The 25808-nt window shown below is 44.9% G+C and overlaps 1 protein-coding gene across 1 annotated transcript in view; it reads left to right on the forward strand.

Moving 5' to 3' along the window:
• LOC119970936 (receptor-type tyrosine-protein phosphatase beta-like) overlaps positions 1–25808 on the forward strand; it is a 244018-nt gene that overhangs the window by 59112 nt on the left and 159098 nt on the right. Inside the window, exons 2-6 of the mRNA XM_038806046.1 lie at positions 7164–7182; positions 13716–13976; positions 21712–21972; positions 23363–23623; positions 25033–25293. Of these exons, the coding sequence (XP_038661974.1) occupies positions 7164–7182; positions 13716–13976; positions 21712–21972; positions 23363–23623; positions 25033–25293 (1063 nt within the window). The remainder of the gene's footprint in view (positions 1–7163; positions 7183–13715; positions 13977–21711; positions 21973–23362; positions 23624–25032; positions 25294–25808) is intronic.

Raw genomic sequence — 25808 nt, forward strand, 5'->3', positions numbered from 1 at the left:
CAATGCTCCTCCTTGAAGACATTTAAATGTTTGTTTACCCACAACTGTGGCCAATGCCCCGGTGTCAACCTCCATCTTAGTGGTCCTCCATTACCATGTGGACTATCTCTGTTGGGGCTGTTTTACTCGCTTTCACCACAGGTAGTCTGTATGTTTCTAGTTCTTCGTCAGCGTTCTCCTCCACTTTGTTCACAGGAGTCATTGTTTGTTATTTATTTGGAATTGTCGAGCTCTGCCTGGCGTGGCAACGTGTCTGAATGCGGCCCTTTCAACTGCACCAAAACCAAATAAATTCTCTGTCGTGACACTTTTCTTGGGGGCGATGTCCCCCACCTCGGTAGCACTTATCTTAACTTCTAGGATGACGACCCAATTTCCTCCTTTCCTGCTCCTGGAATCATGGCTTAACTTCCTCTGTGTCTGTCAATTTGGCTGTGCGTCTCGCAGCCAGACACACACACCTGGTTCACCTCGCCATCGTGAACGATTTGGAGCTCTGACACATTCTTCTCGCTGCATTTGCTTCTCGGTGCATACTTTGATCGCCTTGTCCAGGGAAATCTTTGTCTCAGACAGCACATTTTATGTTGTTAATGCCAAATACTGAGCAGCATTTTGCTCAACACTGTGCCAAACTCAAATGCTCGACCATTTGGTGGGATCTGACAAGGTAGATGGCAATTGTTTTTCCTGGGTCCCTGACAGCCAGATTTAAAAAATATATATTTTTATTCTACTTTTCCAATTTTATACATAATAAAAATAATAACCGGTAATAAAAACTGCCCACCGCCCTACAAGAAAACCAAACCGAAATCCCACCAACACCACCCCCCATCCCCCTCACCCTCCCTAACAACTAACTGTGACCAGCTCTTTAAAGTACAAAATAAACGGCTGCCTTCGTCGGTCGAACCTTTCAATTGCGCCCCTCATGATGTACTTAACTTTCTCGAGATACAGAAATTCCATAAGGCCTCCCTGATATACCAAGGCACTGAGTGCAGAAGTTGACCTCCAACCCATCAGCACGTGCCTTCAAGCAATCAGTGAGGCGAAGGCCTAAACATCAGCCGCCACCCCAGTCTGCAGCTCCGGCAGGTCTGATACCCTGAATATGGACCCAAGGGTACAAGGCTTCATTTCAATTTGTCGGATTGGCGCTATGGTGCCAAAGAAGGAGACCCAGAACCCCACGAGCTTAGGGGACGACCAGACCAAGTGCACATGATTAGCCGGGTCCTTCCCATAACGCTCACATATATCCTCTATCTGTTCATCCTGGAAATGGGCCCCATGCATTACCTTCAACTGTATCAACCCTAACCTCACACATGATGACATTGCGTTCACCCTACGCAAAATCTCACCTCTAGCTCAGACTCCATCTTTGATTTGATTTATTATTGTCACATGTATTAGTATACAGTGAAAAATATTGTTTCTTGCATGCTGTACAAACAATGCATATCGTACATAGGGAACAAAGGAGAGACAGCAGAATATAATGTTACAGTTATCGCAAGGTGTAGAGTAAATTTCAACTTGATACGAGGTAGGTCCATTCAAAAGTCTGTTGGCAGTAGGGAAGAAGCTGTTCTTGGGTCGGTTGGTACGTGATCTCAAACTTTGGTATCTCTTTCCTGACGGAAGAAGGTGGAAGAGAGTATGTCCGGGGTGCGTGGGGTCCTTAATTATGCTGGCTGTCTTTCTGAGGCAGCTGGAATTATAGATAGAGTCAATGGATGGGAGGCTGGTTTGCGTGATGGATTGGGCTACATTCACGACCTTTTGTAGTTTCCTGCAGTCTTGGGCAGAGCAAGACCCATACCAAGCTGTGATACAACCTGAAAGAATGCTTTCTATGGTGCATCTGTAGAAGTTGGTGAGAGCTGTAGGTGACATGCCAAATTTCCTTAGTCTTCTGAGAAAGTAGAATCATTGGTGGTCTTTCGTAACTACAATGTCGCCATGGGGGGACCAGGATAGGTTGTTGGTGATCTGGACACCTAAACACTTGGAGCTCTTGACCCTTTCTACTTCATTCCCATTGATGTAGAAAGGGGCATGTTCTCCACTACACTTCCTGAAGTCGATGACAATCTCCTTTGTTTTGTTGATATTAAGGGAGAGATTATTGCCGTCGCACCAGTTCACCAGATTCTCTATCTCAGTCCTGTATTCTGTCTCGTCATTGTTTGAAATCCGACTCACTACTGTGGCGTCATCAGCAAATTTGAAAATCGAGTTGGAGGGAAATTTGGCCACACAGTCATAGGTGTATAAGGAGTATAGTAGGGGGTTGAGGATACAGCCTTGTGGGGCATCGGTGTTGAGGATGATCGTGGAGGTGGTGTTGTTACCTATCCTTACTGATTGTGGCCTGTGGGTGGCCCGTAGGTTAGAAAGTTCAGGATCCAGTCGCAGGCGGAGGAGCCGATGCCAAGGCCACGGAGTTTGGAGATGAGTTTCGTCGGAATAATGGTGCTGAAGGCTGAGCTGTAGTCGATAAATAGGAGCCTGACATAGGTGTCTTTGTTCTGTAGGTGTTCCAGGGTAGAGTGCAGGGCATGGAGATGGCATCTGCTGTGGACCTGTTGCAGCGGTAGGTGAACTGTAGTGGATCAAGGCAATCTGGGAGGCTGGAGTTGATTTGTGCCATGACTAACCTTTTGAAGCACTTCATGATGATGGATGTCAGAGCCACTGGACAATGGTCATTAAGGCACCCAGCTTGGCTTTTTTTTGGTACAGGGATGATGGTCGTCTTCTTGAAGCAGATAGGGACCTCAGATTGTTGTAAAGAGAAGTTGAAGATGTCTGCGAATACCCCCGCCAGCTGATCCGCGCAAGACCCGAGTGCCCGTCCGGCTACCCCATTCGGGCCAGTGGCTTTCCGTGGGTTGATTCGAGAAGGCTGATCTGACGTCTGCAAAGCTGATCTACGATACAAGTTCATCCGAGACTTCTGGGGTGGAGGGCTCGCTCTCGCTGACCTCTTACTCAAAGTGGGCATAGAATGCGTTGAGCTCATCGGGGAGGGGTGCATTGGAGCCGGTAATTTTGCTGCCTTCATCTTGTAGCCCGTTATGTCTTGCAGACCTTGCCATAGTCAGCAGGGGTCCGTATGGCTAGCCTGGGACACGTGTTTGTTACGGTACTGTCTTTTGGCATCGTTGATGGATTTCCTTAGATCATATCTGGCTTTCTTGTATAGGTCAGGGTCACCTGACTTGAACACCTCAGACCTAGCCTTCAGCAAGCAGTGGATATCCCTGTTCATCCAGGGTTTCTGGTTGGGAAACACACAGATTTGTTTCTTTGGCACACAATCTTCTACACACCTACTGATGAAGTCAGTTACTGTAGTGGTGTACTTGTTCAGGCTGGTCGCTGAGATTTTAAATACTGACCAGTCCACTGACTCTAAGCAGTCCCGTAGGAGATCATCCCATTCCCCTCCTCCCACTTTGCCTTAACCTCATCCAAGGATACTGCCTCCTCTTCTTTAAGCCTCCCATAAACCCCCGAGATACTCCCCTCCTCTGTCCCTGTTAGTGACAAAACTCGCTCCAGCAACGAGAAAGGGGGCACCACATGGAATGTGGGAAGATCTTTGCCAAGTCACGCATCTGTAAGTATCTAAATGTAACTGTCTGTAAAAGTCTAAATTTCACCCCAACTCCTCAAAGCTGTCAAATCGGCCTTCCAAAAACAAAGCCTTTATCACAGTTGTCCCCTTCACTTTCCATCCCCTAAACCTAGCATCCAACCTCACCAACTCAAACAAATGGTTCACACAAACCGGCACAGACTTCGACGCCACCCCCAATTTGAAGTGGTGCCAAAATTGCCCCCCCCCCCCCCCACATGCGTCCAACTCCATTCGCACCCATAAAGCCTCTGGATTCCCACATCAATCCAGCACCTTCTCAGCGCCTGATAGCCAAATTAAACTTGTAGCACGGACGGAGGGTCTGGGTTAAAGTGCTCCTTCACAACCATCACCAACTGCTCATACGATTGGTCCACATGACCAGCTCGGGTCTATTGTGAGGGAGCGCGCAAACTCCAATCAATGGGGAAAAAAGCACGGGGTCCTTGGAGTAGGGGCCCAGGAATCAGAGAGTGAAGACCCATTTAGTGACTCTGTGCATGTAGTTTACCTTGGGTTATATTACTCCCATAAAATAAATATTGCCAAGTAGTTTCCTTGTGTGTTCTGACCAAGTGAGCTTTTTAGGGGGGGGTGTCACTCACAGGGAGTCTCCGGGAACATCAAATTCCTTATGAGGTCCCATAAATTGTTAACAGAATAACCTCCTCCATGATTTTGTTTGCTGTAAAGAAGTAATGGAGCTGCTCGATTTATACTGGCTCCGGTCTGCAACCCCCTGGTTGAAACGATCGAGTTTCCCAATCGGGTGCATTTTTCACTCACTGTTTTACAATGGCTTTGGCTCTTTTAGTTTTTTAAGTTCTTTTTGAAGGCTTCTCCTCTTTCTCCCCCCCCCCCCCCCCCCCCCCCCCTTTCAATTCCGAAACCAATGAGGACTTGCAATCATTGTCGATTTACATTCATTGCCGCCAATGTGTTTGCATGAAGCAATGTTGTGGAGGATTTTTTAACCCAACAAGGGTTTATTGATGACAAGTAAAAGGTAAACTACATGCACAGACTCACTAAATGGGTCTTCACTCACTGACTCCTGGGCCCCTACTCCTAGGACCCCGTGCTTTTTTCCCATTGGTCAGAGTTCGCGCACTCCCTCACAATAGGCCCGAGCTGGTCATGTGGACCATAAGGGCTTGCTCCTCAAAGAGACTGCGCTATCACAGGAAGGTTATAAAATTTTATTTGGCCTGAAAGTGGAAAATATGATTTTTGGAAAAGTAGAGTTCGAAGAGGCGAAGGACAATGGAATCGGAGATGCTGAGAGGAATGGATATTTCAGGAAAGGTGTTGAGCTGAATTGTGCCGTGGCTGTGTTGGGGTGATGTCCTGAGATCAGTCCTGTGTTGAGAGAAGACATGGAAGCTGAAACAGCCATCCAGTCAGATCAGAAGTCTTTGTTCAGTGAGCAGTTTGTTTTCTAAATTTTCTTGTAGCAGAATGGAAGTGTTTGAGGAGTCGTGTGGTATACCGTAACTAAAGTAACAACAGTTTTTGTCTTGGGTTATATTACTCCCATAAAATAAATGTTGCCAAGTAGTTTCCTTGTGTGTTCTGACCAAGTGAGCTATTGGGGGCTGGGGGGGGTGTCACAAGACTGCTTTAGCTGTGTAACTTTAATCTTGTGTGCTTGTCGATTTTTTTCTTCTTGTGAATAAATCTTTTAATTTTAAAAATTCTAGAAGTGTTATTGGAGTTCTATGCTTCTGGGATCAGTAGTTCTTCTTCCTCCTATTCAAAATACAAAAAAAAATTATGATTAGCTTGTTCAACAATTAATATCTGCTGTGGTTGGAACACACAAAACTCGCATTGTAGCTTCTGAGGTTGGCAAAGCTAGGCTCACACATAACTTTCTATCCAGTGGGTGGGCCACCCCCTCCACATTACATCATGGCCATCAGGTCCAGGGGTAGTATATCTGACAATAGCACAGATCTAGTACATTGGGCGTGATTCTCCGCCCCCCACGCCACGCCGGGTGGGAGAATAGCGGGAGGGCCTCCCGACATTTTTCACGCCCTCCCGCTATTCTCCCCCACCCCCCCCCCCCCCCCCCCCCCCCCCCCCCACCCCCATGCCACGAATCGCGGCGATTCTCCGAGGCCGATGGGCCGAGCGGCTGGGCCTTCACGCCCGTTTCACCACGGCAGCAAACACATCTGTTCGCTGCCGTCATGAGACGGGCGCCAGATGCCCGTTTGGGGCATCCAGGGGCCCGATTGGCACGGGGGCACCACGACTGTGCTCGGAGGGGACAGGCCCGCGATTGGTGCCCACCGATCATCGGGCCAGCGTCCAAAACAGACGCACTCTTTCCCCTCCGCCGCCCGGCAAGATCAAGCCGCCACGTCTTGCCGGGTGGCTGAGGAGAAAGACGCCAACTGCGCGTTCGCGGGTTGGAGTTGTCCAGCCTGCGCATGCGCGGCTGACCTCATCGGCCACGTCAGCCGCCGTGACGCACGGGGCCGCGCTCCTAGCCGTGCCCGGGGGGAGAATCGGCCCCGGAAGTGGCCGTGAAGGCTGCCGTGGGTCACGGCCTGTCCCACGGCAGCCTTTAGGATTCTCCGCATTTGCGGAGAATCTCGCCCATTGTATTTGGGTCCCAGTTTCTTCTTGGTTATGGTGAAACTGAAATACAAAGTAATTCACCATCTTGAGTGACACCTATGCACTTGCTTTCTTGGACTCTGATCCTTATCATTTCTCCACTTAATTGCACCACTGGGTCCTTTGTGCCCTTGTGCAGCTCCACCTGTTACAGCTGACAACGTTACGGCAATTTATTATCCCCAAAATTCATTCCCATTGTCTTATCAGTTGATCTCACTGAAGGAACACTGGCTGTAAAATATAGAGCCTCAGCCTCCCATCCTCCAGCAAATGCCATCACTACTGAATAAAGCATAGTGAGGCGAAGGCAGCAAAATGGAGGCAACAGTAAGAGAATCATAGTGAATGTTGCTGTGCTGTCTGATAACTCAGTGATTAAAGACACCATCGTCCTAGGCAATCCTCAGCCATATGGACCAGGAAGGTTTACTTAGCTGATGTCGCATATAGGGGGAAGCGGGATTAGGCAATGAGTTGGATGATGAGCCATGATCATAATGAATGGCGGAGCAGGTTCGAAGGGCCGAATGGCCTCTTGCACCTATTTTATGTGTCTGTTACAGCAGCAGTAAAAGTCGTAGATTTTATGGTGGCATTGAGCGTTTACTAAAGGGAAACAAAATTGGTGAGGGTTTATGATCCCAATTATTATCTAGTGGCACAGCTAGAAAATGTATTTGTGTAATTATCGGGTGAGGACTGAATAAATGTCATCTCCAATGCTTATTTAGGTTCACGATAAGAATGACCATTTAGACAAAGTGCCACAGATTAGCTATTGGTGCCTATGAAATTATACTGCAGCAAGAGAATGGGATCTTCAGCAAAGTCAGGAGAAATTCAGTCATTAACATTTTTTTTTTCTTTTTCCTCACAGAGCATCGTTACTGTTGAACGTAAGTATCATTTTATAATTCTATGAATAATCATATTAATTTATTGAGTTTGGTACATGTCAATACTTTTTTTTTAAGAAAGCTCTCAAAAGCTAGTAAGCAGCCCAAAAAAGTTGACTGTTCAAATACAATCAAAAATTGGAACCAACTCTCCATACAGGCCTACGACCAGGGCCACGTCTTTATGGTGGCAGAATAAGTTCAATTATCGTTCATTAAATGGCATTCCAGGACTTTGACAATAGGACAAGGCAAGGCCATTCAGCCCCTTGGGGATGTTCCAGTATTGCATTAGATCACTGCTGATCACTATCTCAACTCTATTGATACCTGAATTAATTCCAAATGCTTTTACTCCCTTAACTAATAAAAATCTATCAGCCCCATCTTTAAAATGTTCATACACAAGAGCAAATAAGAGCAGGAGTAGCTATTGATACCTATGAGTCTGCTGCACTAGTCTTTAAGATCAAGGTTGATCTGCTATGACCTTGACTAAACTTTCTGGTCTGTCCTCATAATCTTTGACTCCCTTGTCAATCAAAACTGTGTCTTAGTGAGCCTTGAAAATATTCAATGACCCAGTCTCCACTGCTCTCTGAGAGAGAGAATTCCAGGCACTAATGAAACCTCAGAGAGCCAAACTTCCTCCTCCTTATTTTGAAACTGTGCCCTCTAGTTTTAGGCTCCTCTTTTCATGTACCCTGATGAGCCTTCTCAGAATCTTTTATGTTTCAGTAGGACTGTGTTTCATCCTTCTAAACTCCAACAAATATAGGTCCAACTTTCTTCGCCTTTCTTCAAGAGACAGATCCTTCATCCCAGGAATCAGTTTAGTGAACTTGCTCTGAACTGCCTCCAATGCAAATTTGACCCTCCTGAAGTACAATGACCAGTACAGTATACATTACTCCAGGCATGGTCTCCCCAGTGAACTGCACATTTGCAGCAAGACTTCCCAACTTTTATACTCCGTCTCCCTTTCCATCAAGACCAAGATTAAGAGGTCACCCAAGTTCCTCTGTATTGCAAAATTCGGCAGTCTCATAAATAAAAAATATTCTTCCTGCCAAAGTGGATTACCTCACCTTTCTCACATTATACTCATTCTGCCAAAATGTCCCATGTCTCCTATCTACATTCCTTTGCAGACTCATTGTATCCCCCTCACAACTTGCTTTCCTACCAATCTTTGTATTATCAGCAAATTTAGCTACAATCCCTTCATCCAAGTCATTACCATAGATCAGAATTAGTTGGCGTTGTTAGCATATCTTCACATCTATATTTTTGTTTTTTACTCTTTGGGGAATAGTGGGGAAAGTGGTGAAAGGTTTTCCAAGCTGATTACCAGCCCATTGAACCGCATTGAATGCTCCTTCCATGGCCAACAAGTCCTGATGTTAGACTGGAACCTGGAGCTTTAGGTCCAGGAGCAGGGGCACTATCACTGTGTCACAAGGCCTCCATGATTAAATGATGCTCCACCACTGATCCCTGTGGGACTCGATTAGTTCCCAATTTGCCAACCTGAAAATTACCCCATTCGTCCTGACTACTTTATCCATGGAAATATATCTAACCCCGCCAGCCCGAAACCAAAGCTTTTTAAGTGGCACCTTTTTGGAAGTCCAAATACAGTACAGCTATTGGTCCCTTTCCAGAAACAAGGGAATTTTGGAAGCTTATAATAAATGCATCCATTATGTTTGCAGCCACTTCTTGAAGACTGTAGCATGCTCCATCAGGGGACTTGTCAACCTTAAGTTCCATTAGTATTTCCATTGTTTTTTTTCCTCAAGTGATTGTTCTATGTTCCTTCCTTTTTGCCTCTTGATTTTCAACTATTTCTGGGGTGCATTTAGCATTTCTACTGTGAAAATAATAAACCTCTGCCATTTTCTCTCTTCCCAATATGAATTCACCAGTGTCACCCTTGAAGGAATCTATGCCCACTTTAGCACTCATTTCCCTTGTATATATTGGACAAGCTTTTACTGTCTGTTATAATATTTCTTGCTACTATTCTCTCATACTCCAATTTCTCTCTCATTTTTACCACAGAATTCCTGCAGTGTAGAAGGAGGCTATTCAGGCCATCGTGCCTGCACCGTGCTGCCCCTTTTTAGTCACCCATTGTTGATTTATAAAACCTTCCTACTCTCTGCTCGACCACTATTCTTTGCAGCATTGTATGGATTTTCTTTTAATTTAATACCACCCTTAACACCCTTTAGTTAGCAATGAATGGTGCGTCCTTCTGATAGGATTATGGGCAGATAAGACTCCGGGACTTGATGGCCTGCCCCCAGGGTATTTAGGGAAATGGCAGCAGAGATGTATTGATTATGATATTTCAGAATTCCGGTGGATCAGAAAGGGAGAGAGGCAAAAACTAGGAATCTATAGACCGGTTAGTTTGACCTCTGTGGTGGGGAGAAGGAGATGACTGGACATTTGGAAAGACAAAGCTCGATCCACCATTGCCAGAATGGTTTTATTAAGGCTAAGTTAAGCTTGACAAACTTGCTTGCGTTCTTTGAGGACGTAACCAGCAAGGTGGATAATGGGGAACCTGCGGATGTGATATTTCTAGAATTCCAGAAGGCATTGGATAAGGTGCTGCATGAAAGGCTGATCCAGAAGGTGAGATCGCAGGAGATTAGGGGTGGAGTACTAGATTGGGTTGAGGATTGGCTGGTTGACAGAAAGTAGAGGGTTGGGATAAATGGGTCCTTCTCTGGCTGGTGAACTATAACCAGTGGGGCGCCACAGAGGCCAGTCCTCTGACCTCAATTGTTTACAATTTATATAAATTCTGCAAGCAGGGACAGAGTGTAATATAGCAAAATTTGAAGATGATACTAAAATGTGTGGGAACACAGGCAGTGAAGAGGAGATAAAGATTTTACAAATAGATATAGATAGGTTAGGAGATTAGGCCAAAGTTTAGCAGATGGAGCTTAATGTAGATAGGGGTGAGGTTATCCATTTTGGCCGAAAAAATAGAAAGACAAATTATTATCTAAGTGGAAAGCAGATTCATGATGTGCCTGGGCAGAGGGATCTGGGTGTCTTCATAAATCACAGAAAGTCGGTATGCAGGTACAGATGTAATTTAAAAAGCAAATGGAATGTTAGCATTTACTGCAAAAGGACTGGAGTATAAAAGTAGAATAATGTTGCAATTGTACAGAATCTACACTGCAGAAGGAGGCCATTCAGCCCATCGAGTCTGCACCAGCCCTTGGAAAGAGCACCCTACTTAAGCCCACACTTCCACCCTATCCCAGTAACCCCAACCCTTTTGGACACTAAGCACAATTTAGCATGGCCAATCCACCTAACCTGCACATCTTTGGACTGTGGGAGGAAACCGGAGTACCCGGAGAACGTGCAGACTCCGCACAGACAGTGATCCAAGCCGGGAATTGAACCTGGGACCCTGGAGCTGTGAAGCAGCTGTGCTAACCACTGCACTATTATGCAACCCATAAGATGTTGATGAGATCACATCTGGAGTATTGTATCCAGTTTTGGTCTCCTTATTTGACGAAGGCTGTCATGGTATTGGAGACAGTTCAGGGGAGGTTCACCTAATTGATTCCGGGGATAAAAGGGTTGACATATCAGGAGAGATTAAACAGTTTGGGTTTATACTCGCTGGAGTTTAGAAGGATGAGAGGGGATCTAATACAAAATGGGATTGATAAAATAAACGTAGACCAAATGTTCCCTCTTGTGGTGCAATTTAGAATGAGAGGTCGTGGATATAGGTTGAGAGGCGGTAGATTTAGAACTGAAATGTGTTATGGGCAACAGGTGGAGAGGTGGATTTGAGATCAGGAAGAGATCAGCTATGATCTCATTTAATGGTGGAGCATACTTCTGCTCTTAATTCCTAGGTTCCTTCTGGTACAGTCTTTCTTCCTCAATGGAATATACCTTTGTTGAGAGTTATGAAATATGTCTGTAAATGACTACCACTGCTTCTATACCATCATACCTTTTAATCTATTTCCCTATCCACCTTAGCCGACTCTCTCTTCAAACCTTATAATTGCCCTTATTTTAGTTTTTCAATTTACCCTACCTTCAACAGCAGCACATTTGACAGCAAGCAGAGGAGCAAAACATAGTCCAAGAATTAAAGGGAGGTGCAGAAGTGGTTCCCATAAGATTCAAAGTAATCCAGTAGCATTAAAAGAGAGAAAATAATTGACAAATTAAGTCAATTCCGGAGGATGTTGGGTAATTAAAGATTGATCCAAAGGCAAGAAATGACCAGGGTAGGGAGAAATAAGAAACAAAGTAATTATATAGCATTTGGGGTGTTTGAAAAGTTAGAGTTTGAACTCTGTTTCTTCATTATCTTCAATTTGCAATTTGTTCATTACTTTCAATTTAAATATTTCACTGTACACTAAGTTTAAAAACATTTTGAAGTCTAAATATGTTATGATGAATCAAGTTATAACCTACTTTGGGATTCTGCTGTGAAACACCTGGGACTGGATTCTCCGCCCCGCCGTGCCACATTTCTGGTCCACCCCACAGGTGGGATGCTCCGTTACGCCTGCTGGTCAATGGTGGTTTCCCATAGTGGGGCAGCGCCACGCCGCCAGGAAACCACCGGGCTTCCGACAAAGCGGAGCATCCTGCCGGCAGAGAATCCAGCCCTTGACGTCTGCAAGAACCATTAGTGCCACCTTGAGACAGAAATAATCTGGTACTTGCAAAGGATTTACTGACACCTGCTGGATCTAGAGAAACTTACAGTTGCAAAATAGTTTTGTATCGTTGCTCCACAAGCTGATTGGGGTTGGTGCCATTGTTGGAATTGTTAAGAATGTCACTTTCAAAATGTTCACTTACCCTACCCAATGTTTGATTAACACATTACTTCACCATTCAATCCTGTATTACCCATAAAACTTAGTAAATTCTCCAAACATCGTCTACGTTGAGGGGGGGAAAGAAGTTTCAAAATTGAGTGCAGTGGGAAGAAGCAGGAGGGTACAGAACAATATAAGCGTTATTCATCGGATGTCTTTTCAGATATCCTCTCACTGCCAGAGATTCCTTACTATCTATTCTCTACAGAACCGCTATACTGACTGTGAAATTGAGTGCAGAAACTTAGGAAAATCAATGGTAACCCATGATGATTGGCACATTCCATGTCTTACAGAAAGGACAAATTGGACAATTCCAATGTTTTCCTGGTCAGCCTTCCACTTTGCATCCTCTGGAGCTCATCAGAAATTCTGTTTGTCTGCTAACTTGTACATATCCCCACATCCCTGTGCTTGTTGCCCTATATTGGCTCCTGCATTAAAGTTCAATGAATGTGCTTGGCTCACCCTCGCCTCCGTCTCTGACAAAAAGTTGTTCAGCTGTCCAAAAGAAAAGTAGACGGAAAACAGAGGAAAGATTGAACGAGTCCTAGAGATCTACAGCACAGAAAAGACCCTTTGGCTTATCGCATCTGCGCCCATTTAAAACAACCACCTATCTATTCTAATCGCATTTTCCCCAGCACTTGGCCCATGGCCTTGTATGCCTTGGCATTGCAAGTGCACATCTAAATATTTGTTAAATGTTGTGAGGATCTCTGCCTCCACCACCCTTTTCAGGCAACAAGTTTGAGGCTCCCACCACCCTCTGGGTGAAAAGGCTTTTCCTCAAATCCCCTCTAACCCTCCTGCCACTTAGCTTAAATCTATGCCCCTGGCCAATGATCCCTCCCCAAGGGTAAAAGTTTCTTCCTGTCTGTCTATGGTCCTCATAATTTTATACATCTCAATCATGCCCACTCTCCACCTCCTCAGGCTCCACTGCTCCAAGGCAAACAACCGCAGTCTATCCAATCATTCTCCATAGCTAAACCTCTCCAGCCTAGGCAACATCCTGGTAAATCTCCTCTGCACCCTTTGCAGTGTGATTCCAGAACTGCACAGAATACTGCTAGATTCCTGTTCAAAGTAGAAGGGTTCAGAAACCTGACCTCACTTTTCTTCAAATCATATGGTTCCTTTCAGAATTCTGTTAGATACAAAGGGATCTCAATTTATGGAGCAGCTTTAACAGAGAAAAAAAATGAGTTTTACTTCAGTGGAAAAGGGGGCACAGATCCTAAATGGATATTAGGAAACATTACCAAATTACAGAATAAAAGAGCTATAAAACGGTTTTTAAGGGGAGGGGGGTAATGATAGTAAGGTAGTGAGTTTTTCAAAAGGTATCTCGAAGCATAGTAAAGTGAAGGACAAATGCACAGAAGGCCAAAGGGGGCATTATGGAAGAGATTATAATTGTAAAAATCCATGGGGGAATTGACTTGAAGATTTGAATTCAATGGCTTGATGGACAGAGAACGAGTGATTGGGGGGTGAGTGGGACCTAGTGGAAAATAGGATGTGGATCATACTTTTGAATCAGTTGCAATTTGTATAGAGTGGAACTTATAAGGCTAGCAAGAGGGAATTAAAATGGTATGGTTTTATTGACGTATTGAATTTTGTTTTGAACAGCTCCTGCTAAGCCTGGAAATATCACAGTGACAAACATTACCAATGCATCCATCTCTCTGAGCTGGGACAGACCTGCAGGCATGAATGCCAGCCAATATGCCTTCAACATTACGTACAGACCTAATGGAACTGTTCCCAAAACACTACATGTAAACGTCACCACAATAACTGACTTACTTTCTGGAACCAATTACACTATCACAGTAGTGACTATTGCTAATGGGACAGAGAGTGAGCCTGTGGTTACAAGTGTATTTACAAGTAAGTACATCAAAACGGCCCTGAATTTTCATTGGGAATCATTTTCCTGTTATGTTCCCAACACGGCGCTCATTTTGTGTTGATGAAACTATGGCCAATTTTAAATGCCGATTAATGAGCATAAGCCCAAATGTAAAATATATCTCGTAACAATGTGGTCACAGGTAATGAGTTTGCTGCTGGATAAGGGCCATTGGTCCTTGAGATGCTTGATGGGGCATGTACAAAATAAGGTGAAAAGAAATCTTTCCAAACAGTAGTTTTAAATTTATTCAAACTAATTAATTTCTGCAGCAATGGACAGATCCTTGACTTCAGTTTACTGCTGGTCAGATGATTAATGCCGCATTCATGTGACCTCGGGTGTGTACACCTGAGAATTTGGGTATAGTGTGATGAACACAACCTTCCACCACCCCCATCAATGAGCACAATCAGTGGAAACTCATCTTTCTGACCTGAGGGGGTGTCCGATTTTGTAGGTGGTCACCATTTCAGGTGAAGGGACTGCTGAACTAACATGTTGAGATAATTGAACATAATGTGGTATTGATGCAACTCTCCTGACGTTTAATATTCAACAGTATTTTGCTCTATTTGATTTGATTCTGCCCTGATTAAGCTGTTATGCAAGTGCCAATCATGTGCAAACTCTAGGCGGAACCTTGTTCGGTTCAACCCACATTTGATCAGTATGAAATGTTCACCCTATGAAATGACCAGACAGTTGTGTCAGTGGGTGTTTTGCTAACTCTACATTGGTTTGTTTCAGATTTACTATGCACGCTAACTGTGTGCCGTACCACCTTTCCAATCTGTTGTCACCCATCTGATGCTAAGGCCAATATGTTATGGCTCCAAATATCATAACCCTTGTGTCTCTGCTGTTTCATCATCTGAAATTCTTGACTTCAGAGGTAGGGAAGAAACATGGGGGGCAATTTTGAGCCTGCGTTTGCAATGAGCATAAACTGTGACGTGGGCCCAAAATATCGTGAGAGTTGGAAAATGAGATTCTCACTGGCAAGATCTAATTTTCCTATTTTTCCCACCCCTCGCTAGTGGCGTAACGAGGTTCCCGCCCAGGAACCAGGAACATAATTCTCGTTAAATTTAAATCTCATGAGTGGGCAATCTCACCATCACTTGCTCCCTCATTCGATATTGAAACCTTGTTGGCTTGACGTCACGCCATCGCGGTGTACAGCAGCTTTATTGGATCCGGGGCCGGGATTTATGCTGCAGGTCTTCAGTTGGGGGGCAGGCGGATACAGTTTGGGACATCTTTGCTGGGGTATTAACATTGGGTCCTGACGGTGAATGGCGATCCTGGGTGGTTGCTTGAAAGGGATGGGTATGGGAAAGCCACCGGGCCAGCACAGGGAGGCAAAGATGATGTTCCTAGGTGGGGGGTGGGAGTCCATCCTAGACGGCCATCCATTTTGGGGGAGAACATTGACAGGGTGTTATGCTTTGCTCCATGAGTGCAGAAGGACACTGAGGGGACAATGATGCCACCAACATATCTCACCCACCCTCCGGCTACAATCCACAGCTGGAGGGTCTGAACAATTTTGAGAGGCCCTGTCACTGGTGCGGGAAGCCTGGCCATCTGGGTTGGGTGCGCGGGTGGCTGGGTGTACAAAATGCAAGGCGCATATAAGCCGCAACTCTGGGGAGTGCAGTTAATTGTTAATGACCAAGTAAAGTTTAATCTGGAGACTTGATAACAATCAGCTCACTCATGCCCATCACAGTAGATTAATTCTGTGGAACCACTTGTATATTAACATTCTTTAGCCTTCCTGGACAATGAGTTATGCCCATTTAGTTAGTTGTGCGATGTATGAATCTGCCACATTTGGGTAGTCCTGAGGGCCATTGAGTGTCTCCGAGGTAGATGTCCATCTGTCACATGGAGTTGGGCGAGGCTTGCGTGGGGTCTTGGCCATTGTGGGTGAGAGAAAGAGAATAGAGATCAATGAAAAGGCGCTGACATAAGGGAATGGCCACCCATGGCATGCCCCATGTCTTGATTGCAGAATGGGTCAAGGCATTGACTGGACTCCTCATTGCTCACATTCTGTGTCTTCCCTTTCAGTTAGTGGATTTATACACTCGTGGAGCCTGTGGAGTTGGCGCTTATCCCCCGAAGAGATGGCGCGAGCATCGATGTGTGGCTGAAGGGAGCAGGTGTACCCTAAGGAGGAGGGATGGCAGGGCCTGCTGACCTGCCTGAGGCTGCAGCACACAGGGATGTCTACCATTGACGGTTGAGTTATCTGCAGATGACCGTGAACTAGTGCAGGCGGAGACTGTGGATGTCCCAAAGGATGGTCAACCACATTGCCAGGTTATGCAGTTGTTGGTGCCACATGGGCTGGGAGGTCACCCAACGCTTGTCACCCTGAAGATGACAGCCACCCTGAACCTCTATGCCAGTGGTACATTTTGGGGTTGCGCAGGTAACCTTTGTGGCATCTCCCAGTCCGGCACACATAAGCGCATCAGGGAAGTCACATGTACCGCTCTTCGCAAGAGCACATCACTACATTAAATTTGACCGGGACCAGGCTAGCCAAGGTGCCTGAGACATGGGGTCCACATGAATTGCTGGATTCCCCCAAGTGCAGGGAGTAATTGACTGCACGTGTGTGGCATTAGGCTCACCATGGGGGTATTGTGCCCCATTAATGAACCACAAGAAATTTAACTCCCTTAATCGTCAGTGAAAATGCCAAGCATATCCTGAAGATGTGTGCCTGATTCCTGGGAAGCGCCCATGACAGCTGCATCCTTCACCGTTTTCAGATCCCAGTGGTCTTTGAGGGAAAGTATTGGCTTCGGGGTGGATTCTCAGGACGGGGTACCCCCTCAGGAAGTGGAAAATGACGCCTATGCAGAAGCCACAGAGTACTGTTGAGACTCATTACAATGAGGCTTATGCTGCAATTTGTGAGTTGGTGGAGCAGATGATCTGCCTCCTCAAGATGCAGTTCCGGTGCGTGGACCGGTCAGAAAAACTTTGCGTATTGTAGTGGTGTGCTGTGCACTCCAAAACCTGGCGCTGAAACTGGGCAAGGAGCTGGCAGAGGAGAACATGGAAGAACGCCACATCATCTCAGAAGAGGAAGAGGAGGCCACCAAGGGGGACCCTTGGTGGAGTCAGAGGGTGAGCCTCTGGCAACAGCCAGTGTCCAAATGGGGCGCAGGGTTTGGGGCACCCTGATAGCTTCTCAATTCAGGGATGACCAGGACTATGGTGGCCATTGATGTAACCGCCCCCACCGCCCCACATGGAGGGGTGGGTCTTTGTGACCTGTGCATGGCCAGCAAAACATCAGCTCAGATATTTCATGGGCAGGTGCGGAAGCTCAAGTACCAGGCGATGTAGCAGGATGATGGTGACTTTCGGCGAGGACAGATCTTTGTTTCATCATATATCTCAGGTGAATGTCTGACTCCTGCCTGACGGAATACTGCCCGCAAACCAACACTGATCAGGTTGATATCAGGGCTATGAGATGCGAAATGACCCACCTCGGCTGATGCAGGCTCCTCCGAGGTTAGGAGCGTCGATGAGCTTGGCATCACTGGTGTAAGTTGAACGGCTCTTACGATGCTTGAGCATTTTATTGCCCATCCCGCAGGGCATTTAAGAGTCAACCACATGCTGTGGATCTGCAGTCACATGTATGCCAGACCAGGTAAGGATGGTCGATTTCCTTAAAGGATATTAGTGAATCAGATGGGTTTGTACAACAATCGACAATGGTTTCAGAGTCACCTTTAGACTTTTAATTCCAGATTATTATTAAATTCAAATTTTACCATCGACCATGGTGGGATTTGATTCTGGGTCCCTAGAGCATGACTCTGGGTCTCTGAATTATTAGTCCAGCAACAATGCCACTACGCCACAGCCTCCCGTATACCACTATGCCACTGCCTTCCCTGAGAGCAGGGAGGCACTAAGGGAATACATAATCTGATTTTTAATTTATAGAATGGTGGTTACATCAGTGTTCACTATCTTATAGAATTCCTACTGTGTCTAACATCACCCATCACCATGCTCTGACAATTTATTTTCCATCCTAACCCTACCAATACATCAAGATGTTTCCAAAGGGTCTACTGCTGAGGTGATGGAGCCCTGCTGTCTGCCATGTCCTGTTGTCTGAGATTAACTTGGCAGCCATCCCATGGAGGGCCAGGACCTTGAGGTTCCAGCCTGCCTTCGTGCAACACGAGTGTTGTATGTCATCCTCCGTGGTGTGCAGGGCTGGAAGTGTCGGTTACAGGAAGTGGGGAATCAGATGGCCATGACACCCCCAGGGTCTCCTTGGTGGGTATGTACCAGATGGTCCTCCTCCCTGTGGAGGTCCCCAGGCCCTTGGGCTCCTCCATAGAATAGAGGACCAGCTGGAGTGAGATCCAGAAATTGGGCCGAGACGGCCGCCAAGGGAGGGATATTCTCTGGTTTTCTTGCTGAAACTGCCACTTAGCCAAAATATCGGAAGGTTCCGCCAACTGTTATGCTGTGGCTCAGTTTTAAAATGCCTTCACCGTGAGTTGATGCCCTGGAGTGCATGCCCTGAATCATGGAGTGGACGTCATGTGCGAAGAGCTCCACTGCGGATGCCACCCTTGGATTGTTAGCTTGGTTGCCTCGGCATGCCGGCACCATCTCCTTGGACAGAATCCCACACAGTCGGCCTTTCAATCCGAGGAGGGATGCTGATATCCCTTACTTTGTACCTCCCGCAGCCGGGGGGAAACTGAATCCAGCAGCACATGAGCAGACAGGGGCTGAACTGAGTCCTGGCCTCCACTCCTCCAAAGTGCTGGATCCCTGGGATGTCACTGCCTCCGCCTGCTGGGGATCATCAGCCGTGAGGTGCTCATCAGTAAGTGACTCAAAGGCCTACATAGTAATATGGTCCACTAAGGTGCGGGTATCTGTGCTGGTGGAGGGTGGGAGTGACAGCTATGACACTTCTACCATGCTGAGTTCTGATCAGCACTGCTAATAAGTCTATTGCAGTGGCATAACTGAACCCTTGGGACCAATTACAATTTCAGTGTGTTCACACTGGCAACAGATAATATATCAGCAGACCCAACCAGTCTCTTTTACCACAAGTAAGGAAGCAGCTGAATTCGAAATCTGGTTTAATAAGGAATCCTCTGATCATGATGGATGGGTAATACTTGAGGGAGTCTTTCTTCCTCAGTCCAACAAAACAGTAACCATGAACGGAATGAAAACATCCAAGTTGAAACCTATTTTGAACCAATGGCATTTGACGCCCAAGTTTTCTAGAATGGAGATTGAGCTTGTATGAGAAACAGTCTGTGTTAGGAGCTGGAAATGGTTTAAAGTTATATTTGTCCCAGGCTTGTGAGGTCATTGTGTAAAGGGAATCCTCAAAGAGTCACAGAATTAATCTAAACCACAGTTAGACCCTGTAATGCACAATGGATATATAGTACTGTGGAAAAGTAAATCAATCAGGTTTGATTTACCCTTGTCAAACACCTTTCTTTCCGGTTTGCCAATTTTCGCTGTAAAGAATTGGGATGCAGAGAGGGTCTATAACGGAAAGATAATTGGGAAAAAACAGTCTTGTGTGTGTACAATTGGTTAATTGATAAAGGTGGTGTGCGTGTGCATATGTGACTTATGTGAACTGAGAAACATCAGGTCTTGACATTTGTGTCCGTCTTGCACAATGCTTTGGACGTGGTTGGCACAGCACTTTGCAGGAATTTGAGTAGCTGTTGATTGATGTATATGGTCAAAGGAATAAAAGCTTGTGTTTTTGCTCACATTACATCGTTATTCCCTACTCCTATGGCTATTTACATCTCCAGGATCAGCAAATTGTTTCTTCTTCATTTGAAAATGAAATGAAATTTGCTTATTGTCATGAATAGGCTTCAAATGAAGTTACTGTGAAAATCCCCTAGTCGCCACATTCCGGCGCCTGTTCGGGGAGGCTGGTATGGGAATTGAACCGTGCTGCTGGCCTGCCTTGGTCTGCTTTCAAAGCCAGCGATTTAGCCCTGTGCTAAACAGCCTTTTGTCAACTGGATACAATTATTTGAGTATAAACTCACAATTTGAGTTAGGGTGGCATGGTAGTGCAGTGGTTAGCAATACTGCCTCACGGCGCAGAGGATCCTGGTTCGATCCCGGCCCCGAGTCACTGTCCGCGTGGAGTTTGCACATTCTGCCCGTGTCTGCGTGGGTCTGACCCTACAACCCAAAGATGTGCATGGTAGGTGAATTGGCCACGCTACATTGTTCCTTAAGTGGAAAATAAAGAATTGGGCGCTCTAAATTTATTTTTAAAAACTCACAATTTGAGGCATTTAGTTTGTTACCAGATTTTTTGTGGGAAACTTTTCTCTCCCAGTTCCTTCCGAGTCTGGAGTTATTACAGTGATGAGCTTTATTAACAGTTCAATCTCGCTGAGCTTCAGGAAACCTACAAGCGTCATTGACACTTCATACAACGTGATTGGTTCTTCCAATGAGAATTCTTTTATTGAATGGACAATCTCCACAATAATTAACTTAGAACCTTGGGCCATGTACACCGTGTTGGCAACCACGTGGTTCCTGGTGCTGTGAAGGTTGAAGCTGTGGTTAAAAGAGCATTCACAAGTCTTTCTGGGGTCTCTATCTGACTGTGCATGAATGGATACACCCAATGAAATAAGAAAATTCACCTGGCTGGAATGTCTTCAAAGATTAAAGGGTTAATGGCAGATGCAAGATTGATATTGGTAGTAACGTTGGTGAATTCTGTTAGACACCACTGAATGGTTATTTGGCATTTGTTGGGGGACTAGACGATGTATTACAAGACATAATTATTGGTTCCATGTTTGCAATAACTACATTGCACTTTAGAAGTTAACAGGTTGGTGAAATGCTTGGTTGATTTCTTAGCAGTGTATCATTTGATTCATTGGCACGGAAGGCACTGCACATAATTTTGCCAAGATTTCAACAGTTGAAGTGAAAATGGAGATGGCACAGATGGGATGTGATAACTGTGCTCTTGTGTGCAAACAATATGCTGGGTACCTTCAGTTATTGGGTTGTCGGGCAACAGAGACAGTGGCATCTCGAAATGAGATCAAAAAGTATTGAATTCAAGACGTGGATTGGAAATGAAATAACCAAGCTTGTTCACCTTTATTGGGTTGTGGAGGAGCATGGAAGATGATGATTAAAGAGTAGTTAGGTAAATGCACAAAGGAGTTTGATAGGAAGTACGATGCAATTACAGAATTTCAAAGAAATCTTCTCAAGGTAGGTTAGATGCCTGTGATTGCGATCCAGGACATTGGAAAGGAATGGGAGTTAAATGGATAGGTACTGTCAAAATGAAAGCCAAGGCCGGAGTTGGACATGAATTAACCAAGGTGACAACTCGTTCATCATTTCAGTTTGCGGAATAATATTGACCATTATGATTGATTAGTACTGAGGCAAGCCTGCCCAGTGATGTTAGGTTCATCATGTTTGCATCATTTTATAGGATCTTCTCCAAGAAGCTAGTTCATTGATGAGATTGTTGCAATTGTCAGTCTGGGTTCGTGGACAGGAAAAGGAGTGAAATGCGTTGCGTCTGCTGAAGATATCACGGATCATCGACCGGAGAGGAGCAGGAGGAGTGTGAGGTTAATGTTATTCTCAACATCTCATTATTATTTGCAGAACCAAATGCTGTGGCCAACTTAACCCTTGTGAATCGCAACACCTCTTCAATTACTCTGAGCTGGGCCCGTCCGTTAGACCATAAGTCTGAGTACAGATACAGGGTGCAGACGAATGGCGATCCAACTTCAAATATCATTGTTGCTCTTGAGACTGGTACAGTGGTACAGCTGAATGCTGGGACCAATTACAATTTCAGTGTGTTCACATTGACAGCAGACAATACATCATCAGATCCAACCACTGTCGCTCTTACAACAGGTAAGGAATCAGCTTAATTTGGTTTAATAGAAGTTTGCCCATGATCAGGATGGAGTACTTTCCTCCTCAGTTCGACAAAATGCCAACCATGAAGAGGATAAGTTGAACCTTCTTGTTCACCAGAGAGATTGTGCTCTTTGTTTCTGGATCGAAGACTGAAATTCCTCTGAATAAAATCTGTACTGGTGTCTTACAAGGGTTCAAATTTGCAGTTATGCCTTGCTAGTCGTCTCTCTGAGCATAGTGGTGGAGGAAATGTGGAGTAAAACTGCGGAAGGAGAAACCTGTGCTGTATTGATCAGCATTTTTACTGATTGAGATGTATTTTTCTTTTAAATATTCTTTCATGAGTTGTGAGCATCACTGGAAAGTCCAGCATTTGTTGTCCGTTCCTAATTGACCTCGAGAAGATTACTGGTTGGCTGTGGGTCTTCAGCTTCTGCAGTTTATGTTAGGCTATTTCAGAGAGAGGTCAAGAGTGAAGCACATTGCTGTGGTCAGGAATCACATGCAGGGCAGGCCTCATCATGTAAGGGAAGCATATTATCTTCCCTGAATGTTGTTAGTGAACAGGATTTTGCAACATTGGTGATAGCTTGATCCTTGCTATTCTTGAGAATAGATTTAATTCCAGATTTTAAAAATTAAATGTAAAGTTTGCCAGTTGCCATGGTCAGTTTTGAACCCTTGTCTCTTCATTTTAAGTTGAGCATCTTTACCAGTACAGTGACTCTGGCCACATGGCTCGACATTCCCATTTGTTGGGGCTCAGAAGGTTTACCAGAAGAAATTATCAATGGCTTCCTGATTTTAATAGCTCCATCACATCATGGTAACTAGTTGGCAGTGAAACTGTGGTTATTTTCTCATCAAAACACCATTGGATCCCTTGGCATATTGATCATTTTTGACATGGAAGGCGCTGCACGTATATTTGCTGTGGTGTCTGCTGTCGAGCAGAAATCTAAGATGACGAAGATGGGATGTGAGGAACCAACTTATGTGTGGACCCAAAATGTTGGCTTGTTGAGTTATTGGGTATCAAAGTTGTCAAAATGAAAGCCAAGATTGGAGTTTGACATTAATGAATCATGGTGACATTGGCTTTTTGGTGTGTGGAATAACATTGACCACGGTGATTTATTGGTACTGAGGCAAGAATGCTCAGGGATTTGATAGGACAGTTCAGCATGTTTGAATCATTTTATAGGATCTTCAGCAAGAAGCTAGTTCATTGATGAGATGGTTGCGATTGCCAGTCTGGTTTAGTGGACAGGAAACGGAGAAAAATGGATTGGGTCTGCTGAAGATATCACGGATCATCGACAGGAGGGGAGCAGGAGGCAGTGTGAGGTTAATGTTATTCTCAACATCTCATTATTATTTGCAGAACCAAATGCTGTGGCCAACTTAACCCTTGTGAATCGCAACACCTCTTCAATTACTCTGAGCTGGGCCCGTCCGTTAGACCATAGGTCTGAGTACAGATACAGGGTGCAGACGAATGGCGATCCAACTTCCAATATCATTGTTGCTCTTGAGACTGTTACAGTGGCACAGCTGAATGCTGGGACCAATTACAATTTCAGTGTGTTCACATTGACAGCAGACAATACATCATCAGATCCAACCACTGTCTCTCTTACAACAGGTAAGGAATCGGCTCAATTTGGTTTAATAGGAGTTTGTCCATGGTCAGGATGGATGGTTAATACTGGAGGGAGTCTTTTCCTGCTCAGTTCGACGAAATACAGCCATGAAGCGAATTAAAACGTCAAGTTGAACCTTTTTGTTCACCAGAGAGATTGTGCTCTTTGTTTCTGGATCGAAGACTGAAATTCCTCTGAATAAAATCTGTACTGGTGTCTTACAAGGGTTCAAATTTGCAGTTATGCCTTGCTAGTCGTCTCTCTGAGCATAGTGGTGGAGGAAATGTGGAGTAAAACTGCGGAAGGAGAAACCCGTGCTGTATTGATCAGCATTTTTACTGATTGAGATGTATTTTTCTTTTAAATATTCTTTCATGAGTTGTGAGCATCACTGGAAAGTCCAGCATTTGTTGTCCGTTCCTAATTGACCTCGAGAAGATTACTGGTTGGCTGTGGGTCTTCAGCTTCTGCAGTTTATGTTAGAATATTTCAGAGAGAGGTCAAGAGTGAAGCACATTGCTGTGGTCAGGAATCACATGCAGGGCAGGCCTCATCATGTAAGGGAAGCATATTATCTTCCCTGAATGCTGTTAGTGAACAGGATTTTGCAACATTGGTGATAGCTTGATCCTTGCTATTCTTGAGAATAGATTGAATTCCAGATTTTAAAAATTAAATGTAAAGGTTGCCATGGTCAGTTTTGAACCCTTGTATGTTCGTTTTAAGTTGAGCATCTTTACCAGTACAGTGACTCTGGCCACATGGCTCGACATTCCCATTTGTTGGGGCTCAGAAGGTTTACCAGAAGAAATTATCAATGGCTTCCTGATTTTAATAGCTCCATCACATCATGGTAACTAGTTGGCAGTGAAACTGTGGTTATTTTCTCATCAAAACACCATTGGATCCCTTGGCATATTGATCATTTTTGACATGGAAGGCGCTGCACGTATATTTGCTGTGGTGTCTGCTGTCGAGCAGAAATCTAAGATGACGAAGATGGGATGTGAGGAACCAACTTATGTGTGGACCCAAAATGTTGGCTTGTTGAGTTATTGGGTATCAAAGTTGTCAAAATGAAAGCCAAGATTGGAGTTTGACATTAATGAATCATGGTGACATTGGCTTTTTGGTGTGTGGAATAACATTGACCACGGTGATTTATTGGTACTGAGGCAAGAATGCTCAGGGATTTGATAGGACAGTTCAGCATGTTTGAATCATTTTATAGGATCTTCAGCAAGAAGCTAGTTCATTGATGAGATGGTTGCGATTGCCAGTCTGGTTTAGTGGACAGGAAACGGAGAAAAATGGATTGGGTCTGCTGAAGATATCACGGATCATCGACAGGAGGGGAGCAGGAGGCAGTGCGAGGTTAATGTTATTCTCAACATCTCATTATTATTTGCAGAACCAAATGCTGTGGCCAACTTAACCCTTGTGAATCGCAACACCTCTTCAATTACTCTGAGCTGGGCCCGTCCGTTAGACCATAGGTCTGAGTACAGATACAGGGTGCAGACGAATGGCGATCCAACTTCCAATATCATTGTTGCTCTTGAGACTGTTACAGTGGCACAGCTGAATGCTGGGACCAATTACAATTTCAGTGTGTTCACATTGACAGCAGACAATACATCATCAGATCCAACCACTGTCTCTCTTACAACAGGTAAGGAATCGGCTCAATTTGGTTTAATAGGAGTTTGTCCATGGTCAGGATGGATGGTTAATACTGGAGGGAGTCTTTTCCTGCTCAGTTCGACGAAATACAGCCATGAAGCGAATTAAAACGTCAAGTTGAACCTTTTTGTTCACCAGAGAGATTGTGCTCTTTGTTTCTGGATTGAAGACTGAAATTCCTCTGAATAAAATCTGTACTGGTGTCTTACAAGGGTTCAAATTTGCAGTTATGCCTTGCTAGTCGTCTCTCTGAGCATAGTGGTGGAGGAAATGTGGAGTAAAACTGCGGAAGGAGAAACCTGTGCTGTATTGATCAGCATTTTTACTGATTGAGATGTATTTTTCTTTTAAATATTCTTTCATGAGTTGTGAGCATCACTGGAAAGTCCAGCATTTGTTGTCCGTTCCTAATTGACCTCGAGAAGATTACTGGTTGGCTGTGGGTCTTCAGCTTCTGCAGTTTATGTGTTCAGACTTTGCATTTCTCTAATGCATGTTGTACAA

Source organism: Scyliorhinus canicula, chromosome 9 (genome assembly GCF_902713615.1).
Source record: "Scyliorhinus canicula chromosome 9, sScyCan1.1, whole genome shotgun sequence".
Taxonomy (NCBI): domain Eukaryota; kingdom Metazoa; phylum Chordata; class Chondrichthyes; order Carcharhiniformes; family Scyliorhinidae; genus Scyliorhinus; species Scyliorhinus canicula.